General features: G+C 41.6%; 1 protein-coding gene across 3 annotated transcripts in view; it reads right to left on the bottom strand.

The window, feature by feature from the left end:
- Window positions 1–4,219: 4,219 nt before the first annotated feature.
- Window positions 4,220–18,891, bottom strand: part of nhsb (Nance-Horan syndrome b (congenital cataracts and dental anomalies)) — a 69,533-nt gene continuing 54,861 nt past the window's right edge. Inside the window, exons 2-13 of one of the 3 annotated variants that reach the window (XM_049560215.1) lie at window positions 15,672–15,824; window positions 15,448–15,584; window positions 15,015–15,062; window positions 13,928–13,972; window positions 12,677–12,721; window positions 12,340–12,402; window positions 11,861–12,053; window positions 11,509–11,640; window positions 10,837–10,989; window positions 6,660–9,839; window positions 6,378–6,519; window positions 4,220–6,162 (exon numbers count right to left, since the gene is read on the bottom strand). In XM_049560215.1, coding sequence (XP_049416172.1) covers window positions 5,535–6,162; window positions 6,378–6,519; window positions 6,660–9,839; window positions 10,837–10,989; window positions 11,509–11,640; window positions 11,861–12,053; window positions 12,340–12,402; window positions 12,677–12,721; window positions 13,928–13,972; window positions 15,015–15,062; window positions 15,448–15,584; window positions 15,672–15,824 — 4,919 coding nt within the window. In that variant the 3' untranslated portion in view covers window positions 4,220–5,534. The remainder of the gene's footprint in view (window positions 6,163–6,377; window positions 6,520–6,659; window positions 9,840–10,836; window positions 10,990–11,508; window positions 11,641–11,860; window positions 12,054–12,339; window positions 12,403–12,676; window positions 12,722–13,927; window positions 13,973–15,014; window positions 15,063–15,447; window positions 15,585–15,671; window positions 15,825–18,891) is intronic. The other 2 variants (XM_049560224.1, XM_049560233.1) reach the window with 2 other exon arrangements.

Raw genomic sequence — 18,891 nt, 5'->3', positions numbered from 1 at the left:
TGCTGGCTAACGCTTGCTAAACAAAACGTAAATGCTAACTCAGTTAATAAACGAACAAAATGACAGCTACAGGCCTGTAAGTGATGACAGTCCAGATTTATAATAGTTTGGCGAGTGGCGCCACCTCCTGACAATAATAGAAAACAATACGTAACGTTAGCCCTCCTGAATATTATTTAATATCAAATATATCAATAGTTTGGAGTTTGGCTAGTTATTGATACATGTAGCCTATTTTGTACCTGACAGGGCCTTGAGATGCAGTAGCTAAACTGAGCTATGATCTGTTTGGAGACTTACCCTAACCCTTATAACAAGAAAACAAATAAGCACATTAAGATTATGAACGTCAGTCAGCATCACATAATGTGTGTTTTCTGTTTTGTGGCTACATTTTTAAGTCAAAGGTGAACCAGCTCAGATATACCTTATAGTGGGTCTTGCCATGCCTGCCCAGTTAACTTCAAAAGAAGTGTCACCAAAGTCTGGCACCAATGCAAAATTCAAACACTGTAACTGACTTAAAGACTCTTCCCTCTTTCATAGGTCCCTTGGTTAGTTGCTGGTAGTCTGCTCATGACTTGCTTGGAGACAGCTGCCAACATGGTTACGGCTGACAGCCCTGGAAAAACACCTACTGGGTATGATATTTACAGGCAAGCAAAAGTGTTTTTAACTTCATTATTTCTTGGAAAAAAATACAGTTATGTTTATCATAAATTATCGTCCACTTACTGAAGTGCATGGGTGGTGTTGCTTGGTTGACAAGATAGCTCTTGTCATCACATTAGTGTGAAACTGCTGTGAGCAAAGGAAGACTGGAAAATGCAGTTGAGAAGCTTGTACTTGAATTAAGATTTTTGTTTGTCAAACTACTCTTTTTAAGTCCAAGTCTCAAGTCGTGTCAAAACAAGTCCAAGTCAGGTGTCATGTCCCTCAGGGCCAGTTTAAATCAGGTCACAAGTCTTGGCGCAGTGCAAGTCAGTTGCAGTTCATGTATGGTTTCTGATTGACATTAAAAAGAATTGACATTTAAATGTTTTCCAAACAGCTGATAATAGGGGTGGGAATCACTAGAGGCCCTAGAATACAATTTAATCATGATACGTAAGTCATGATAATTGTTATTATTATGATTTTAAACATTTTGCAATATGCTGACTATTGCGATAACATATTGTGATTTATTACCTTTTTTCAACCTCAAATTATTAATATAACTTACAATAATAATTATATAATAATAATAACTTTGTCAACATCTGTTATATTAAATAAAATAATGTTTTTTAGTCTGTTGATCTCACCTCAATCATTTTTATTACGGAAAAAATGTATGTACTGAACTGTAAATTTAATTAACTTTATATTTATAGTAGGCTATCGAAAGTTCCATTTGCATTAGCAATATTAAATATTTCTATAATAAAAAAGTGATAACTTTGTTGGTGTTTTACCATACAAAATATTGCGATACAATGCTTTTGACAATTTTTCCACACCCCTACTTGATATAAGACCAATGCCATTTAATGCATAGAGTTAAATAAAGTAAGATACATAAGTTTGAAGTCCAGTCTCAGCCCCTCATTCAGTCTGTCTCAACTCAAGCCTACTGTCTTGTTTAAAAATCATAATTATGAAATAACCCCATTTTTCTGTTGACAATATTTATCAGTTCAACCAGAATGAACCTGAGTTGGATTCTGTTCAATCCTTTGGAGACAGAATTTGACCAGCAGCTTCAGTTCAAGGAGAAATAGTCTGAAATTTAAAAACATTAAAACACTGCCATCCAGTGGAGAGATTCTCTCAGTGCACTTTGTTCTGATGGGGAGGAAATGAAGCGTCACACAAAAGGCCTTCCATTTCAATGCAATCACATTTATTGGCTTTTTTTTCTATGCACAGTTACTAAGCAGCCTGATGAGCTGTTAAAATGAATTAGATATAGAATAATAATAATGGAATTTTCACAATGTTGTAACCCCCCCCGCCACCCCAAAAAATAAATACAAGACTGAAGGTGTTGCACAGCTCCAAAATATACAAAGGCTTGGAAATAATCATGTAAACTTTGAAAAAAAAAACTTTTTTCTTTTTATCATTTTATTGATTTATTTTACAAAAGAAAGAATTTGAAACATTTTTTCTTTAAAAACGTATTTACAGGTTTATACAAAAATACAAAAGTGATTCAAATCTGTTAAGTCCTACCTAGTTTTAAACATGGAGCCTCTTTTAAATAGATAGTTACACTGTGTCTTCAATGTCTGTATTTTTTTCAGTTCTCTGTCACATATTTTAAAGTCTGTTTAGTGTTAATCCATTCTGTACACCTTTGAGAAAAATCATCCAGTGGTTGTTGTCACACTTCTCTTTAGACCAAAATTGTGTGCAGACATTTAAAAACAAGTTGGGACCAAGAAACTATAGAAGTCATAGATTCTTGTTTTGTTCCCAAGCTATTGAGGACTGAGGTTTGAGACGGCTGGATGAATGTTAATGAGAGTCTGCATGGCAACCTCACAGTTTGTCTTTCCAATCAAATTGTGTCCGTCAATCATCTATCCACTGCTTTTACAAATAAAGGAAACAGTCTTAAAATACCTCTATAGCATCAATGCCAGGTGCAGTACAGAAAAATCACACTAAACAAATAGTCAAATACTTTTAAGTAACTTTTAAATAGCATTTCACAGTCACATTGCATTTTCATGTAATACCGTATCAGCCTTTTTTTAAGTTAGTAATGTTTTGTGAGAATCAAAAAATTCTGTTATAAGTCAAAAGTAAAGACAATGATTCTTCAATCAGATCAAACTTGTTTTTGGGTCTATAAATGAATATTTTTTCTCTCCATTTTTTTTTTTTTAAATTTGCACATATTTATCCAAAGTGGCTTGTCCAAAACGCAATCAGCAGTTTCTCCTGGAAAATATTTCTCTCACTCCCAATTTCCGCAGCTCCAGCAAGACTAGGACCCAGCACCAAAAGTGTTCAGATTCTCCATCCCGACAGATTCTATATCATTTTCTTTACAGTCTCTTTTTACGTATGATTGTCCAGTGAGTAGATATACAGTACAAGATAAACCCCTGTTTGTGATCACGACTATACAGAACAGAATTAGCCAGACAGTTTTGTACATCTATAGAACACACTATTGAACTTGAACATTTTGAACGGAAAATACAAAATCTCTCTCTCGTGGTATGGAGACATCCCTCAGATAAAAATAATGATATGGTGGTGTCCTTTTCTTCTTCTTCTTTTTTTTTCTTTACTTATTGCATGCGATAGAAAACACAACAAATAAAACAATGAACAGGAACAAGTGCGCTTCAGCAATACGGGTATGATGGATGTAAAATTCTAGTAGTCATTTCACAGCTTTTTACCCTCTCCATCTTACACAGTGTCAGTTCTGCAATTCAGATTCGCTGAGTATCAAACAGTTGTGGTTTTGTCGTCTATCTATCTATCTATCTATCTGTAGCATTTACAATAAAACAGTAATATGCTTGCTGAGGTATTCACAGAATACAGTGAATGGTTTCTACTGAAGTACGGTCTCTGAATGTAAGAAGTATATGTGTTGTGTTTGCTGTGATAGGCAGGTGATAGTTCAAACTTTCCACTGATGATAGTCTGTAACACTCTAGATGCTCTGCATGTGTAACATCTATTGGAAGAATGAGAATATGCTCTGATCCCAGTGTTGGGTAGAAAAGGCTGCAGCCATGCAATGGATGCATTGCTGACTGTTATATCGTGGTGGTGTGTAGTCCTTTCCTCCTCTTGCCTCCTCTCTTTCAAGCTTTGTGATATGAAGTGTGGAGGGTAAGACAAAACGGCGTACACCAGCTACTGGGTTGAGCTTTCACCTGTCTAATGCTACTGGGTCAGTGCAAATGAAGGAGAGGCAACAAGGAGAGGAGAACAGTGTACATTGTTAAGAGTCATGTGTGATGTTATCAGTGAGACCTGTTCTTCTATGCTACACTCAGGTTGATTCCCTATAAAATTTCTGCTTGTTGTTTTATATAGATATGACTTTTTATATTCAGTACAAATATACATATGCAATTTCATTATAAGATATATTTTTTTCTTTTTCAAGGAATATTCTTGAAGAATCATGAAGTGCAAAAGCGAGGTTGGTTCTTGGAAATGCTTTCCAAATTAAACCTCTAGTCAAACCGATTGAGGACCCTCTAAAGCATTTTCACCGTCTGCACTCAATGGTATCTAATTTAAAACTGCTTTGAAATGCACCTTTTCCACTTCAAGTCAGCACAGCAAGACTGGCCAGCAGCTGGAAAAGCTTTCATCAGTCTAAACATACTAGATTTCAAGGTTGGGTTTAAGTACGTATGTGATTGAATTCTGGTGGAACATGGCGCAGGTCCATGTGTATGTGCAGGGACTTATAAATGCCCCGCTTACACCCACCTCTAGTAGAGAAAGGCCACTGTGCGATTGTCCAAAATTAGCCTCTATCTTGACAAATGGGCCCCATCTAGGCGCAAGCCCTTGCTCCTTCTTGTTAGACACTCAAATCCAAGACAAATCAATTTAGATCACTGGAAATGTAATACAAATGTCACTAAAACCTTTCACAGTGAAAGATTAATCATTCTTATAATACAAAGGAACCACAAAAATGTCGACAGAAACCAGGATCCAGGGGATGTTTCCATATAGGGTCATGCAACATGGTGAAACTTTATCATCATGTTCTGAGGCGCAGTTTTACAAAAATACATGCATCATGTTATCTTTTTGGATATAATTAATGTGAAGAAATATATGATTGGCTCTGTGTGATATACTCTCTATGCCAGGTCTGCAGATGGAAATATAATAGATACGTTGGTGCTGTGTTGTTAGTAACTTCCACAAGGAAACAACCCTTGCTTGTTGGCAGGAATATTGAGGATGGACTCTGGGAAGTCTGGCCAATGCTTTGGGCACCAAAAGTTTAAAGAATATTAAATTTCATAAGAATTTTTAATTTTATTAAGAAAGCAGTTCCTCAGCAACACACACGCACCCACGCCATTCAAAACACAAGTAGTAGAAATATCAGTGGATGTTGCATGTGCTCGTTCATGCACACACACGTTGTCCGTACTCCACAAAATTTCTTTTCTTATCATAATTTCAAACATTTGGGACTGTTTTTTTTTCTTTAGATTTTTTTTAAAAAGACAGTTCAATCAAAATAGGTCTGAAGTCTGGCTCTTTTAACTATGAGGGAGCTATTCTTTTGATAATACAGTATTTAGGTATATCCTCAAAGTTTTCATAATCATCCCTTTATGATTCAGTATCTCACAGCACTCTGTCTGACACCCTTCATTAGAATAGTAGATCCAAAACTGGGTGCATTTTAGAAACAGTCAGATTTTGTGTGTTGGAAAAATTACACTGTTGGCCTTGATGAGACACCTATCCAAGATTAGAAAAGTAGAGGGGGGCATTTGAAATGTAGGACACAGAGAATAGAGGACATCTCTCTTCAGGTGGTTTTAGGATGATCTGTCATCATGGGGGCTCCCATCTGAGTTCTCTGTCTCCCCTTCGGAAATGGCTTGCATGGGGGCCGTGTAGAGGCGGCTGCGTGTACTATATCGACTGCTGTTGGCTACAGGGGGGATCCGAGAACGTCCCTGTCGGGATGCAGCGGACATAGGCAGGGTTTTGGGAGTAAAACTCTCAGAATTGGCTCTGGGAAAAAGGCCTGGTATCTGGATTGGTTCCAAGCCAGAAATGTGGGGCTCTTGGAGTGTAGAGGGTAGCTCCTCAGCCTGTCTAATGGCCCCTTCCTGAAGGGGGTCCCCTGGGGTTTTAGGGGTGATGGGGCTCTTCAGAATCTCTGTAGCTGACATGCGGTAACTGGAATCAGACCTGCTACCTTTCTTCAGCAGCAGAAGTTTAAACTCCTCGTTGGACGTGCTGGATTTCTTGGCGCTGCGGTAGATTGGCACAGGGGCTCGTTGTGACCCGGCAGCAGTGGCTAATGGGGCTGGGATGTTGAGAGGAGGAGCTGGCGGGATAATGGCGGTGGTGACAGGAGTTACTGGTGCTGCAGGGCAGAGACGAGACTTTGCGTTTAAGTCTCCCGAATCCTTACGACCCAGGACCTTTCTCTTGGATCTGAAAAAGAAAATCACAGGACAGTAATTAAGATTTAGACAGTGAATGAATAGATACAAAGGGAGACAAAATAACAAACACATACAGCAGACTTTGAAATAGTTGGATCACCACTAACATATGACAAATACAGTTAATTTAGTATGGGTTTAGTGTGCCTTGGCCTTTAGACAGACAGTCAAACAGATTGACCACCAATGCAAAATTCACAGCACCTGTGTATCATGGCAAACAGGTCCTCAGTCGTGCGGGTCTTGTTGGGTGACGTGATAATAATGTCTTCATCCACTTTGGTGTCATCCATCAGAGGGGAGAGCGAATTATCACTTGGTGTGGAATCTGTAGCACAAGACATCCCTATCACATGTCATCTGGTTGTCTGATCATTTAGTATACAGATGGTGAAATAACCATCCTTTAAACCTCGGCATGCAGCATGTGTGTTTTCTGTAATCTTCACAAAAGAGCACTAATTCTGCCAGAATAATTTAGCTTACCTTTACTGAAGTAATCCTCAGTGTCAGGAGTAGTAGAGTCATCTTTGCTCTCCTGTGGCTGCTGCTGATGGGCACTTCTGGTAGCACCTGATGTCACTTCCTCTTCTTCTTCTTGCTCTTCATATCCTCCTTTCCTTGCATCGCTGATTAGGTAAGGATGCGATGTCTCCTTTGTGGTACCAGGCACTTTGACTGGACTAGCCCAGGGCCCTGAGTCTGAGTGAGATACCCCAGCAAATTCATATGCTGGGGGTGGAGGGTGGTCCGATCGCATGCCGCCTCTGGAACATGCAGCCCTTGGTGGCTCTTTCAACTGCTCTTCCTCTTCCTCCTCCTCATCCTCATCATCATCATCATCCTGGGAGAATGAGCGTTCCCCCAAAACCCTAAACTCAGGGTGTGCATGAGCTGAGTGCGTGAGCCCTCTGAACTCTGTGTGTGAGTGAATATGCGTGTGTAGATCCACAGGCGAAGGGTGGGGAGCACGTGGCACAGGCCGATGCAGGGGTGAGCTGTCCTCGGAGAGATCTGATGATGGGTCCATCCGGGTTCTGAAGGCTGTCATAGCCCAGAAGGTTCCAGGTCCATAGCGGTCCTGTCTGAGTAGCAGGCTTTCATAGGATGGAGGCCCATCAGGGTGGCGCCCAGGAGGAGGTGGTTGCGAGTGTTCAGGGGAGGAGGTGTGATCATGACACGGGGGTCTAGGAGGTGGCCTGCGCGGAGGGAGAGGCCTCGTGTTAATAGGCGGTGGAGCCAGAGTAGAACCACTAGGAGGACATTTGGGTCTTGTTACAGTCTCTGCTCCGCTTGCTGTTTCCTGGTCTGCAGTGGTAGAACTATCTGTAGGTTGACTAATAGAATGGAGCTGCACTGAACGAAGAGCAGATGGAGTTATTACCAATAGATTGGAACTGGGAATTGTTAAAGCAGAGTTTGAACTGGGCGGTGGGTTGGTATTTGATGCCTCTGGGGCCAACAACTTTGTTCCAGTGGCTAAAACATTTGCAACTCTGTGTTTGTTGTGGTGGAGCGTGTGCATGTGGTGTGTCCGGTGAGATAGCGTGTGTCTGACATAACCACCATGAAGAACATTAAGATCAAGTTGAGATGGTGGAGGTGGGAAGTCTGGGTCTCTCTTATAGCCAGAGGAAATGGAAGCTCCATCTCTGGGGAAGTGCTGCAGGGAAGAGAGAGAAGACTTCCTCTCGGGCACTTTGGGCTTTCTCTTGCCAGTTGAGGGAGACAGTGGTCCTGGAAAGAACGCTGCCGAAGATGAGGGCAAGGTTGATGTTGGAGTCTCTGATTGGCTGGAATAGCCACTTGATGGTGAGGCCAGGCCGGCCAGCTTCTCAGGTGACCCAAGTTTGAAGTCTCCAGGTGGGAGAGGTGGGCTAGATGCCCTAGTCTCTGAAGGTTGGGCAAGGGCCTGGGTTTGGGTTTCTGTGGAGGAGGAAGAGCTGTCTGGTGACTTGATGCACTCCATGACAGTAGTGCCTGTGGCTGTGCTTGAGTTGGACATTGATGTGTATTCACCATTGTTGGACTTCAGCTCAGTGTTGTGAAGCCACAGGTCTGCATAGTCAGATTGCACAGCACCTTCATCCTTAAATGAGTGTGTATCTGCAGAGCTAAAGGACATGGGCTCCACTATGTCCACAGTTTCACCCAGTCCCCTTCCCCAAGATCCCAAAGGCTCTGCCACTAGACAGGATGTCTGTAATGGTTCTGGAGCACCTCCAAGCTCTAGCTCCAGTTCCAGCTTCATATCTGTGGAAGACAAGGTAAGCTCTTGTTCACTAACTGTCTTTGGTTGATCCTGATCTGCCTGTGTGTCCGTTCCAACATCAACACCGCTACAGGTGTCCTTCAGCGAGGAGGTCCGTTTAGGTGGCGGAGGTTTGACTTTTGGTTTCCTCAGCGGACGACAGGTCCTTCCCAGGGTCATTGTACCTGACTTGAAGTCAGCTGAGGGCTGGGGGTAAACTCCATGGGACGGTGGTGCTGCCACAGTGTTGGATTGGCCACAGTCAGGCCCTGGGTCTGCATAGTTATACATGTATCCTTTGTAATTCTGATTACACTCCCCAAAGTGCACAGAAGAGGAATAGAAACCCTCTGTATCAGATGGGTAATGGGAGCCAGACTCTTTTTCACTGTTGCTGCTCTTGTTGCCACTATAACATGTTTGTAGACCTTGTTTGGAGCTGTACTCCTGGGCTAAACCATGGCCTCGGCTAAGATTTTGAGGTTGGTCAGGATCTGGGTCCGGGTCAGTCTGGTCTTGGTCTGGAGGGTATGTCCACTCCCCCTCACTGGCCGTACTGACCCCTGCATCGTCCAGCTGGTCTGTGGCTGAGGATGTGAACGAGCTTGACCTGTGGCCTTGGCCCTGGGGTCTGAGGTCCGAGTGGTATGATGGATCCAGGGAGAATCCCTCATCAATGGCATTGGGCACAGTGTTGAGTGACAGCTCAGAGTCGCAGTGGGATGAGCCTGTCAGTGGTGGAGAAGAAGGTGGGGGAATGGTTTCAGATGTCTGAGAGGGGCAGGTGGAGCTGGAGCCACTCCAGTTCCCGCTTGATGACTGGTGGTCCTCCTTGTGGTCCACATGGCTGCCGAGGACTCCTGTTGTAGAAACCGAATGAATAGGGCTGCTGAAAGTATCTGAACTTGATGAGATCTCGCAGCTGCCCATATCAGCCTTGCGAGGCAAGCGAGAACGGCCCCTCTCCATCCAGCTATGCTCCGGGCTCCCTCCTCCTCCACCTCCTCTGTCTCTCTCCCCAGATCGCTGCAGCCTTTTCAAGCTACCAAGTTGCAGCGGCTCAGGAGCTGCCTGGTCATCTGTGCTCTCCTCTTCATCCTTCATCATCATCATCTTCATTCTTGGACTAGGGCCAGGTGGAATAAAGTCCTCTGCTTCGTATGGTGACAAGTCCTCGTCTTCGTCATCATCATCATAATTGTCATCATCATCCTCGTCACTGTCCATCAGGCGTCCACCCTCTCGAGGAAGGCTACGAGAGCGCAAGCGCCCACCATGGGTTGCAGCACTTGTGTATGTGGAGTCTGACTGGTCACCCAGGGAAGAAATGTTGCCTGTTGAATGGGAGAGAGAGGCAGGGATTCCTTGATGGCCACGTTGGGCTCTGATGCGCCTTCTGGAGGGAGCAGCTGTACCTGAAGAAGGAAAGACAAAAGACAGAGAGGGGGACAGAGGGAGACATTCTTAATGTCTTAGGTGTTGACTATGTGAACTGTACCAAGTTACCATACGTAATTTGAACTCCACTTTGATGGATCTAGTTTAAAGATGAAGGTATACTTGTTTGATATTATTGACAGCCTTTAGATGATTGGCCTGTTCAAACTTAGATATGACAGCTATCTGAGCTGAGCTATCATCACAGCCACTGCAAAGTCAAACACTTTGCAATGTAATCAATATCAGAAAATATTTAAATTCCAGATGACGCGGCATTTCTAGACTATCTATCTTCAGTATTGTGACGTATTTCTGAATAAACCAGGACAGGTGGAATATAATGTTGGGAGGAATTTCATTTGATCATTGAAAGTGGGCAACATAACAGTGAGGCCCCAACAGTGTAATGCCATTGGGATAGTAATATTTGTCAGGGTGAGAGGGACACGATGTCCGTCGTATGCTCCATGTAACGTTAGTTACTGAAGCAGTCCACTGTAAAATGTGCGTAATCTGGAGCTGTCACATAATCTTTCCTTGAAGTGAATACATTTTATCCACGGTATTTTGGGGAAATGGAGACACACCAACATAGCATGCTGTTGCTAGTTAGCTAACTTAATCTTAGCTCTGTGTAGCTAAAATTTGCAGATTGATTGATGGGTGGATGTCATGATATTATTGGTTGAAACTGGATGGTGCTATCTTATGTAAGCACACATCATATTTTGTCTTACAGGAAGAAAACCTGATTGGATTTTGATTTAAGAACAGAAAGTAATTGGTGATTTGCATTTGTTTTAGCATATATTGTTGAAGAGGTGCACAATATGGCTGGGTATGTGATCTTAAAGAGTTAAAAAGGCATTTTTCATCTCATCTCAACTTTAAGCAAACTCCTTGCCCTAGTCCGTAGCAAAAATATGGGAGCCAGAATGAAGAATCAAATATACTTGTTCTTTACAAACTTACATGCTATAAGGAAATCATCTGTCTGGCAGCCAGAGTCACGAGTGTGATGGAGGCGACCACTGATTAAGAGGTCTTCCTGACAGAGAGAGAGTTGGTGCGGGTTGGCATGGACAATCACTGTGCGCTCTCTTGCTACGGGTGATTCATCTGAGTCTGAATATAGAGAGACAAAGCAAGCTGAGTGTTACTCCTACAGGTAATGGTGACATTTTACACACTAGCTTTTTTTGCTGAGAATTGGGACCTCCCTTATTCATGATCAGATTGTAACAAATCCACAGCTAAGTCATTTTATTAAAAGCATATTTGGATGCAAATACAAAGGTGAAAGCATCTGAAATGCACATGACAGATGTCCACTGCATTATGAAACGACATACATGCGTAACTTCAGGTACATAGGTCTAAGCTGAACCAGGAAGTAGCTCACAAGTAGCTTTGGGTAACATTTTTAATGAACTGCCTAGTATTTTTGTTGCATGTGATTGTTGCTGCTCATTTAGCTTGCCCTCATGAACTCATGGCTGAATTAGCAAGGTCACCTCATTCCCAGGTCTCAGCAATTAAATTGAAAAAATATTATCAAAACCAATAGCAATTTGCCAAACCTATAAGATTAAGATCCAAACATAATAATCACGCTAAATTTTCCAGGTGTGCTCTTTAACATACCCATGTCCTGTTGTACTCTTTTGGGTATTCCTGTGATAGTCTTCCTCCTCCTCAGCTTCCTTCTCCTCTGAAGAACCGACTGGGAATGGACTAGAGAGCAACGAGCACTTGCTTCCCTGTCAAACCCAACTCCTGCAATAATAACACAGAAGCCACAAGCCATTTAAAAAGCTAAATATATTTGATAAAATTCCTGGTTTTCATGCAGGCAGTCTGGGTTTGAGTCCTGATTTGAGAACAGTTGCTTGTTGGTCACTTGTTAGCAGTGTTGCTTTACAATAACAAGATTCCTGATTTGATGCTCACTATGCCCAATCTCCTTTAATTACCCCATTCTTCTTCTTTGTCTTACCTGTGACGTTTATGGGGATGATGCAGGAGGAGATGGAGTGAGAATCGGCAGTTGACTTCTGATCTGATGGTGGGTGGTTTTCCTTAGACCAGTTTGTCTGTTTATCCTGGGTCGAGGGGACGTTGGGGGCTGAGGCCTTTGCTCTGTGGCCTCCCACGACCTCACCACCTTCGCCTTCCCCTGTAGAGGTAGCCTGGAGGGAAGGGACAGTCAGCAGCAACATTATATATTTGGTAGGTGCTGACAGTCCTAAATTTTTAATACATAGGTTACCTAGTTGGACAGGCTAAAATAGAATCTTTACCATCATGATGTGCACTTTAAAATAGCCACTATTTGACAATTCCTCTAACATCAGAACATATGTAATAACAAAAACAATACCAAAGGTAGGGCAGAGTAAAACTATCAAGAATTAAATACAAAATTTGATTAGAGGATAAATAGAAAGTCAAAAAAACAACACAAACGTTTGATACCTTTCTATTCCATGGAATGAAGATGCAACTTTCAATAGGGTGAAGTGAGTAAAAGCACTCAAACTATTAACAAAGAATAAAAGACAAAGAAAAACAACAGAACAGATGACATGAGTAATCCAGAAGATTTGATAACTTTAAATAAAAACATTAAAGGAAATTAAAAGGTGAAGGATGAATGAAATAGCAAAGGTAATGTTTTATTTTTTCAGCTCCCTCTAACAATTTTAAATTAAACTCTATTAACCTCCTGCCTTTCAAAAACTACATTAGGGGAAACCTAAATTAAAATTCAAGGCAGTAGAATTCTGGTTTAGTTCATATTTTACTTTCTTACCTTTCTTTGGATCGTCTGAATATCTGCTTCTCTTCCTGCCCTCTCCTGTGGCACCAGGAAAATACAAACATACAAAGAATTATTGTATGTTAGAATTGTACGTGTCAGAGGCGGGAGCAGGTCACACGTGCAAAGTCACAAGCAAGTCCCAAGTCACTGTGGAGAAAATCAAGCAAGTCGAGTCCTTTGCTGCTTTTGCATGCTATTATTTAATCATTTTAATTTTTTTTTTTTTTTTTATAATGTTGAGGTTTGGTTAGTTAGTTGGACGCAATGAACACTGTGAGAGTGTCACTTTGGGCTCTGGGTCATTGTGACACCATTTCTCATTATTTCCAGAATTTTTACAAATCACACAATTAGTCAATTAATGGAAAAAATAATGGGCAGATTACTCCATGCTGTAACTAATCTTCAGCTGATAGTTCATAATGAGCTCCTCCTCATCCAACTACACAGTACAGTACTGCTTTTACATTAATGCATGAGTCATATTAATCTAATGATATCATATGTAATAATAGAGTAACATGTTGAATGCAGGACTCGTACTGTCCCAAAACGTGAGCAGAGCAGGAATGAGAGGGAAAATATCTCTTTGAGTATGGGTGGGCACAGGAAGCGCACATACACACTCAGACACAGTGAACCTATGTTGGGATTGCAGGCAGGGATGGTTGTTACGAACTGTGACAGTCCCAAAACCTCGTACAAATAAGTTAGGAGAGAGCCTGAGCATATGACAGCTAGCAGCGTATGTACCTGTGCTCTACAGTGGTGACTGTGTCTGCGTAATGGCCCACAGAGCTGACAGTGTGTCGCAGGTTGCAAACCACGTTCAGTACTGAATGAGTTAGAGAAAACTCACATGTATCACACAGATAGAACTGAATAAAAGGACATGTGGTGAAGCCCGTGACGCTGCAGTGCATGCCATTCCTCTGAGGAGAGATGTGTAGGAGGACAGAGCTCTTGCAGTGGGTATGGATACCAGCTGGTGGGCTTCCCCCACTGCGACATATATGTTGTCATGTTTCAAAAATATCTCAAAATAGTCATCTGTCTTAAGTCTAAGTCAAGTCTCAAGTCATGAACACCAAGCCAACGTCAAGTCTAGTCTTTCATCAGTGTTAGTCAAGCAAATTTGCGATTCAAGTTATGTGACACAAGTCCCCCACCTCGGCAAAGTTTTTAATGAAATTATAGATGATTTTTACATTTTTCTAAGCAAATGTCAGTGAAATTTCTTACTTTTCGCTGTATGGTCTGGATCTCTGTTTCTCTTACAGTCCTCTCCTTCAAGAGATACAGAAAGGGAGGAATAAAGGTAACGTTAGTGTGATTAAAATAGAACACACCGGTAATGTATACTGATATATAGTAAACAGGAATTGATACAACCACATAATAAAAGAGAAACGTAAAGCGCACTCTTAGAAATAAAAGTGGTATCTAGAACCTGATAGGATTCCTTGGCTAATACCCATATACCCCTTTTCCACTAACATGGAACCGGTTCCGTTCTGGTACCCGTACCTAATATTGAAGCGTTCAGAGCATTTTCACTAAGCAATTCGCAGTTGTAACCAAAGCAAAATGGGATTTCCTTGACTTGAGGTGTGACTTGATGGGTTCATAAAGGCCCAGGCCTGATGTGGTCCACACACAACAATCATAGTTCACAGTCACAATTTTAAGGGTTGGAGATTTTGTGGAATCACTACTTCTACAGCCTTTACTATTTTTAGGGTGTAGTAGGGTTGGGAACCAAAACTTGGTTCCAAATTTGAACCGAATACGAAACGTCAAGTATCGGATACCCGTTAAAATAAATTTCGGCAGACCATGTGGTATCGTATGGCATGAAATGACCAAAAGATATCAACTATGGCAGAACACAAGTGAAATTATTTTATTATGGGGATTCCAGGAACATCTACATTAAAAAAATCCCATTTGCAAGGTGGGGAGGATCTTTCAACACCCCTCCTTACAACAATCCTTAAAGAACCCTTTCTTCACAGAAAGGGTCTTTAGATGAAAAAGGGGTTTAATGGAACCCTTAGTCTTACAAAGAATGTTTGAAGGACCCTTTCTTCAAAAAACATTTTTCCAGAAGCAAATGGCTCTGGGTAGGACCTCGCACCTTCAGGAAGAACCCTTTAGAAACCCTTATTTCTAAGAGTGTAGTGCAGTAATGCGACGTTACATCAAACTCCAGACATAGAGCAGTGACTGTACACACAGGTGCACATAACACGGATCTTGATACAACACAGCAGGCGTCTACATGTCACACATTAACAGACACGAACACACAGACGAACTTCTGTTTTACCTTCCTGGGTTGATAGTCTAACTCTCGCTCCCTCTCTGCTCTCTCTTGCTGCATGGCGACATCAGAATGAGATATGGTGTCAGTTTATAGTAACATGTATTTAATAAGAATCAAAGGTGTCAGTAAGCACAAAAATATGAATAGGAAAACTGGAAAATGTGTTTATTTGATGTTCTGCTTAATGTCTTCCTCACTAACCAATACCTCGCTCAACATGTACAAGGTAGACTGTCCAGTTGGTCGGCAGTTAACTTTGTTTACATGTTTGACATTTTGCAAACATACCACACTGATGAGACTCGTCACATACATACTGTATAATCCCAGACATAATTGGTGAACTGCTTGGTAGGAAATACAAACACATAACGTAGGTCTTGCAATTTGAGGGGAACTGTTTCTTTACTGATCATGAAATATACGTCACTCTTACCGCTCGTGCCAGGCGACTCCTCTGTTGCCGACGGATGCTGTGTGGTGAGGGGAAGGTGGGCATAGGGGGCGCCACTGAGATAGAGATGGTCACCCTGTTTCTCTCCCGACTCGTGGAGCGGTGGTGCTGTTGTTCGTCTGTGAAACACACACACAAAAAAACTCACGATCTGTGTAATTTGGATACAACATAATGCAGCTGTGCAGACTGGATGCATCTCTCACCTCGGTGTAGGGCTCTGAGACTTAGCTGCGCGCTTCTGTGCAGCTCCTCCAGACATGGTGGTCGGGTACAAGGATGAAACACGTTGTGTTGCTGGTGCCATGGAGCCTGATAGTGAAGGGACAGCTTGCTCTCTATATCCAGGTTTGACACCGCTAAAAAGGAGAGCAGAGAGACAGAACAGGTTAAAGGGAATTCCTGTGATGACTGAGATCATGAAAAAATCACAAGTGGTCTGCATATAAAGTTGGTTCTAATCTATGTTTTTATCTATTGATTTTTTTTGATGTAGTGTTTTGACCATAGACTGTAAGATGGACAACATGGCAGCTCTATAAAAGTGAAGCAAAAACATCTCCATTGCCCCCTGGTGGCTGGCTGCAGTATAGGTCATAAACCCCACCACCTTCATGTTAGTGGATAGGACATGGGCCAAACCATCAAAACACATGTCAAATAATTTTTCCCCAAGATGGTTTCGGTCATTTTAGGCAGTTCTTATCATGCTGATGTGTGTTCAAGTGTTCGTTTTTCTAAGTTTGGTTTTAATTAGTATTTGATGCCACAAAAAGACGGGCTTGAAGTCATAATTGACAGCTGTATGTGCCAAATGGAGTGCTCGTGATCAAAGATGCGCAAGGGATTGCTACTGCTTAACTCTGGCTCCAAATGACGACAGCAGCGGTTATAGGTGTGATATTTTGGCTTCATTTTTGTACAGCAAGTGGAGACATGTTGTCCGTCTGTACAGTCATTGGTTTAGACCTCTGTGTGATTTTATCCAGTCAATGGAACATAAGTACATATCTTTTAACGTTATGGACCCATGGCCATATGATCAATGAGCAGACCTAAGGGCAAAAAACAAGCAGTGGGCCTGAGCCTAATCCCTACTCTTCCTGCACTCTTTACATCCTGTTACCCTCAAAAACTCAACAAGTTACAAGCAACAACGCAAATGGCCCCTATATTTAGAGCTGGTATTTGCTTTGTCCCCCCTGGGCTATTATAGAAAAGTGGTGGAGCAACATGGCGGACCTGTAGAAGAGGACCCGCTCTATATATAGATATAAATGACTCATTTCTAAGGTAACGAAAACACGACCACTCTCATTTTCAAGTGATTATACACTACAGAAAACTTACTTATGATATTATATCCCATTTTTGCCAATATATGTGCCTAAATCCTAAACACTGGACTTTTAAAACTACATTTTGACATGCGGCCACTCCACAGGATAGCACTGAGTCTGATGAAGAGCGCAAAGCTTAAAAAGTCACCACAGTGGTAGCTTAATTAAATATCTATGGGAGCATAGCCTAGTGTTTTCATCACAGAGTTTAGACAATGTAGGATTCATCCTGAGGCTCTGAGCTGATATTTTGCTTTAGTGGTGTATATTCATAAACCTAACGGCAATTGATTAAATTGCACAAACCACAGACACATTTTAAATCTGAGGTTTCTGTCTATGTGTGCGGTTTCCCACATTGCCCAGTAAATAACCAGCCTTGTTTCAGCCTTAATAAAAAAATATAACAATAATTAAAACAGTATCATATAGCTCTAGAAATAAACAACCCAGGATGCCATTGTTGCTTTAAGACATGGTTTTTGAAATAGGACATTTGTATGTTAACATCATGCCTGCTCCACCAGCATCTACAAACAAACAAACAGCAACAAGAGAAACCACAACAAGCTGAGATCCAGGCCAGGCTTTACAATTTACCTCCGACAGGCAGAGGCCTCACACAGAAACCAGTCAACACATGAAAATATAGAAAACAACACGCATTGGGAACAGTAATGTTACAAGTTGACACACAGAAACTATTAGAAAGTCTGATGGCACATCATAATCCTCCTTATATTTAATACATTCAAATGTGAGACAGGGCCGAGACACGCCAGCAGGTGGCAGCTAAACACGCCTCATCACTGCAACTCTGCATCCTCCAGCTCCCCACTGTACATTTCACAGAAATCTTTACTATCATGAATGATGTACACCTGAGAAACTCTAACAGTTATTTCAGAAGATTAAAATGGTTGATTTACAGACGAGGAGAGACAGAGAGAGAGAAGGACTGCGATTATCCATCTCTCATCTGCTCTCACAGCCCCTTTAGCTTTTATTATGAGTCCTATTTCCCCTCTTTTAACTCAGAACTCAAAATGCAATTGTGCCCTTGAAAGCCACACTGTACATCAGTAGCCAGGCAACCTTTCATTGCTCATCAAGGCTCGTATTTGCCTGCAATTAAATCAGCCGGCTCACATCAGCAGCATCAGGCCAATTTAAACTACAAGGTTAAAGAAGCACAGAGGGCCCGCTTATTCACACTAGATAAACAATTATGCAGCGTTCTGCCCTGAAACCCTCAAACTCACTTAGAAGATGAAATCTCATGCAGTTTATGAGATGAAAAACAAATTTTAAGACAAATTTAAATAAATTTAAGTCGAATTTTACGATAATGGCTTTTGTCACTGTTATTATTGTCTTTGCTTCTCTAAAAACTGAAATTTTGGGATGTTTAAGGAGATTCTTGGAGATGCTTGTGTTAGCTGCATTGAGCTAGTCTCATTGCTGACAGATCTGCAAATTCTGCAAAAGACATGCCTCGTTGTTATTCCTGGTAGTCAGTGGATGGAGTGGTAATAAGAGTGAGAGGGAAGAAGAATATCAGAGGCAAAGGTGTTTCGCTGTAGAAGGTGCTGACCTAGTTGTTGTGACACAGTTAAATTAGTGGATTTGTTACCATAGCGTTACTGCCTGCCAGCCCACTTGTTTCCCTGATCTTTCTTCTCATCGTCCTTCCACCATCTTCCTCTCTTCTACTCATTTTCTCCTCACTCTCCTGCTGATGATATGAAAGTGTTTCCTCCTCCTCATCATCGTCAAATTGTAGTGCTAAAACTGCATTACTCAGCTAAATGTTCCCTGCTGCTTTATTCTGTACGTCATAAAGATATTATATGTAGGATTTGTAGGATATTGATTTTTTGTAGGCAAGTGGAAGAGACATTTATTTGCTCCACAAGAAAAGTTTAAACATAAACAAAAATACTGTGTGTCTTTACGTTATGTGCCTGTCATTATTAGAAAACTTGGGAATTGTGACCTGCTCTCATTGAATCATTCGCATGATTGAATCAGTTGCATTGAGTAGCTAAGCCACAAATATAGCTAACTCCCCATAGAACCCCTCTGA

The sequence above is a fragment of the Epinephelus fuscoguttatus genome, linkage group LG2, assembly GCF_011397635.1.
Source record: "Epinephelus fuscoguttatus linkage group LG2, E.fuscoguttatus.final_Chr_v1".
NCBI classification, from domain to species: Eukaryota; Metazoa; Chordata; class Actinopteri; order Perciformes; family Serranidae; genus Epinephelus; species Epinephelus fuscoguttatus.
The sequence above is the reverse complement of the archived record's forward strand: the minus strand, read 5'-3'. Positions and strand labels throughout refer to the sequence as shown.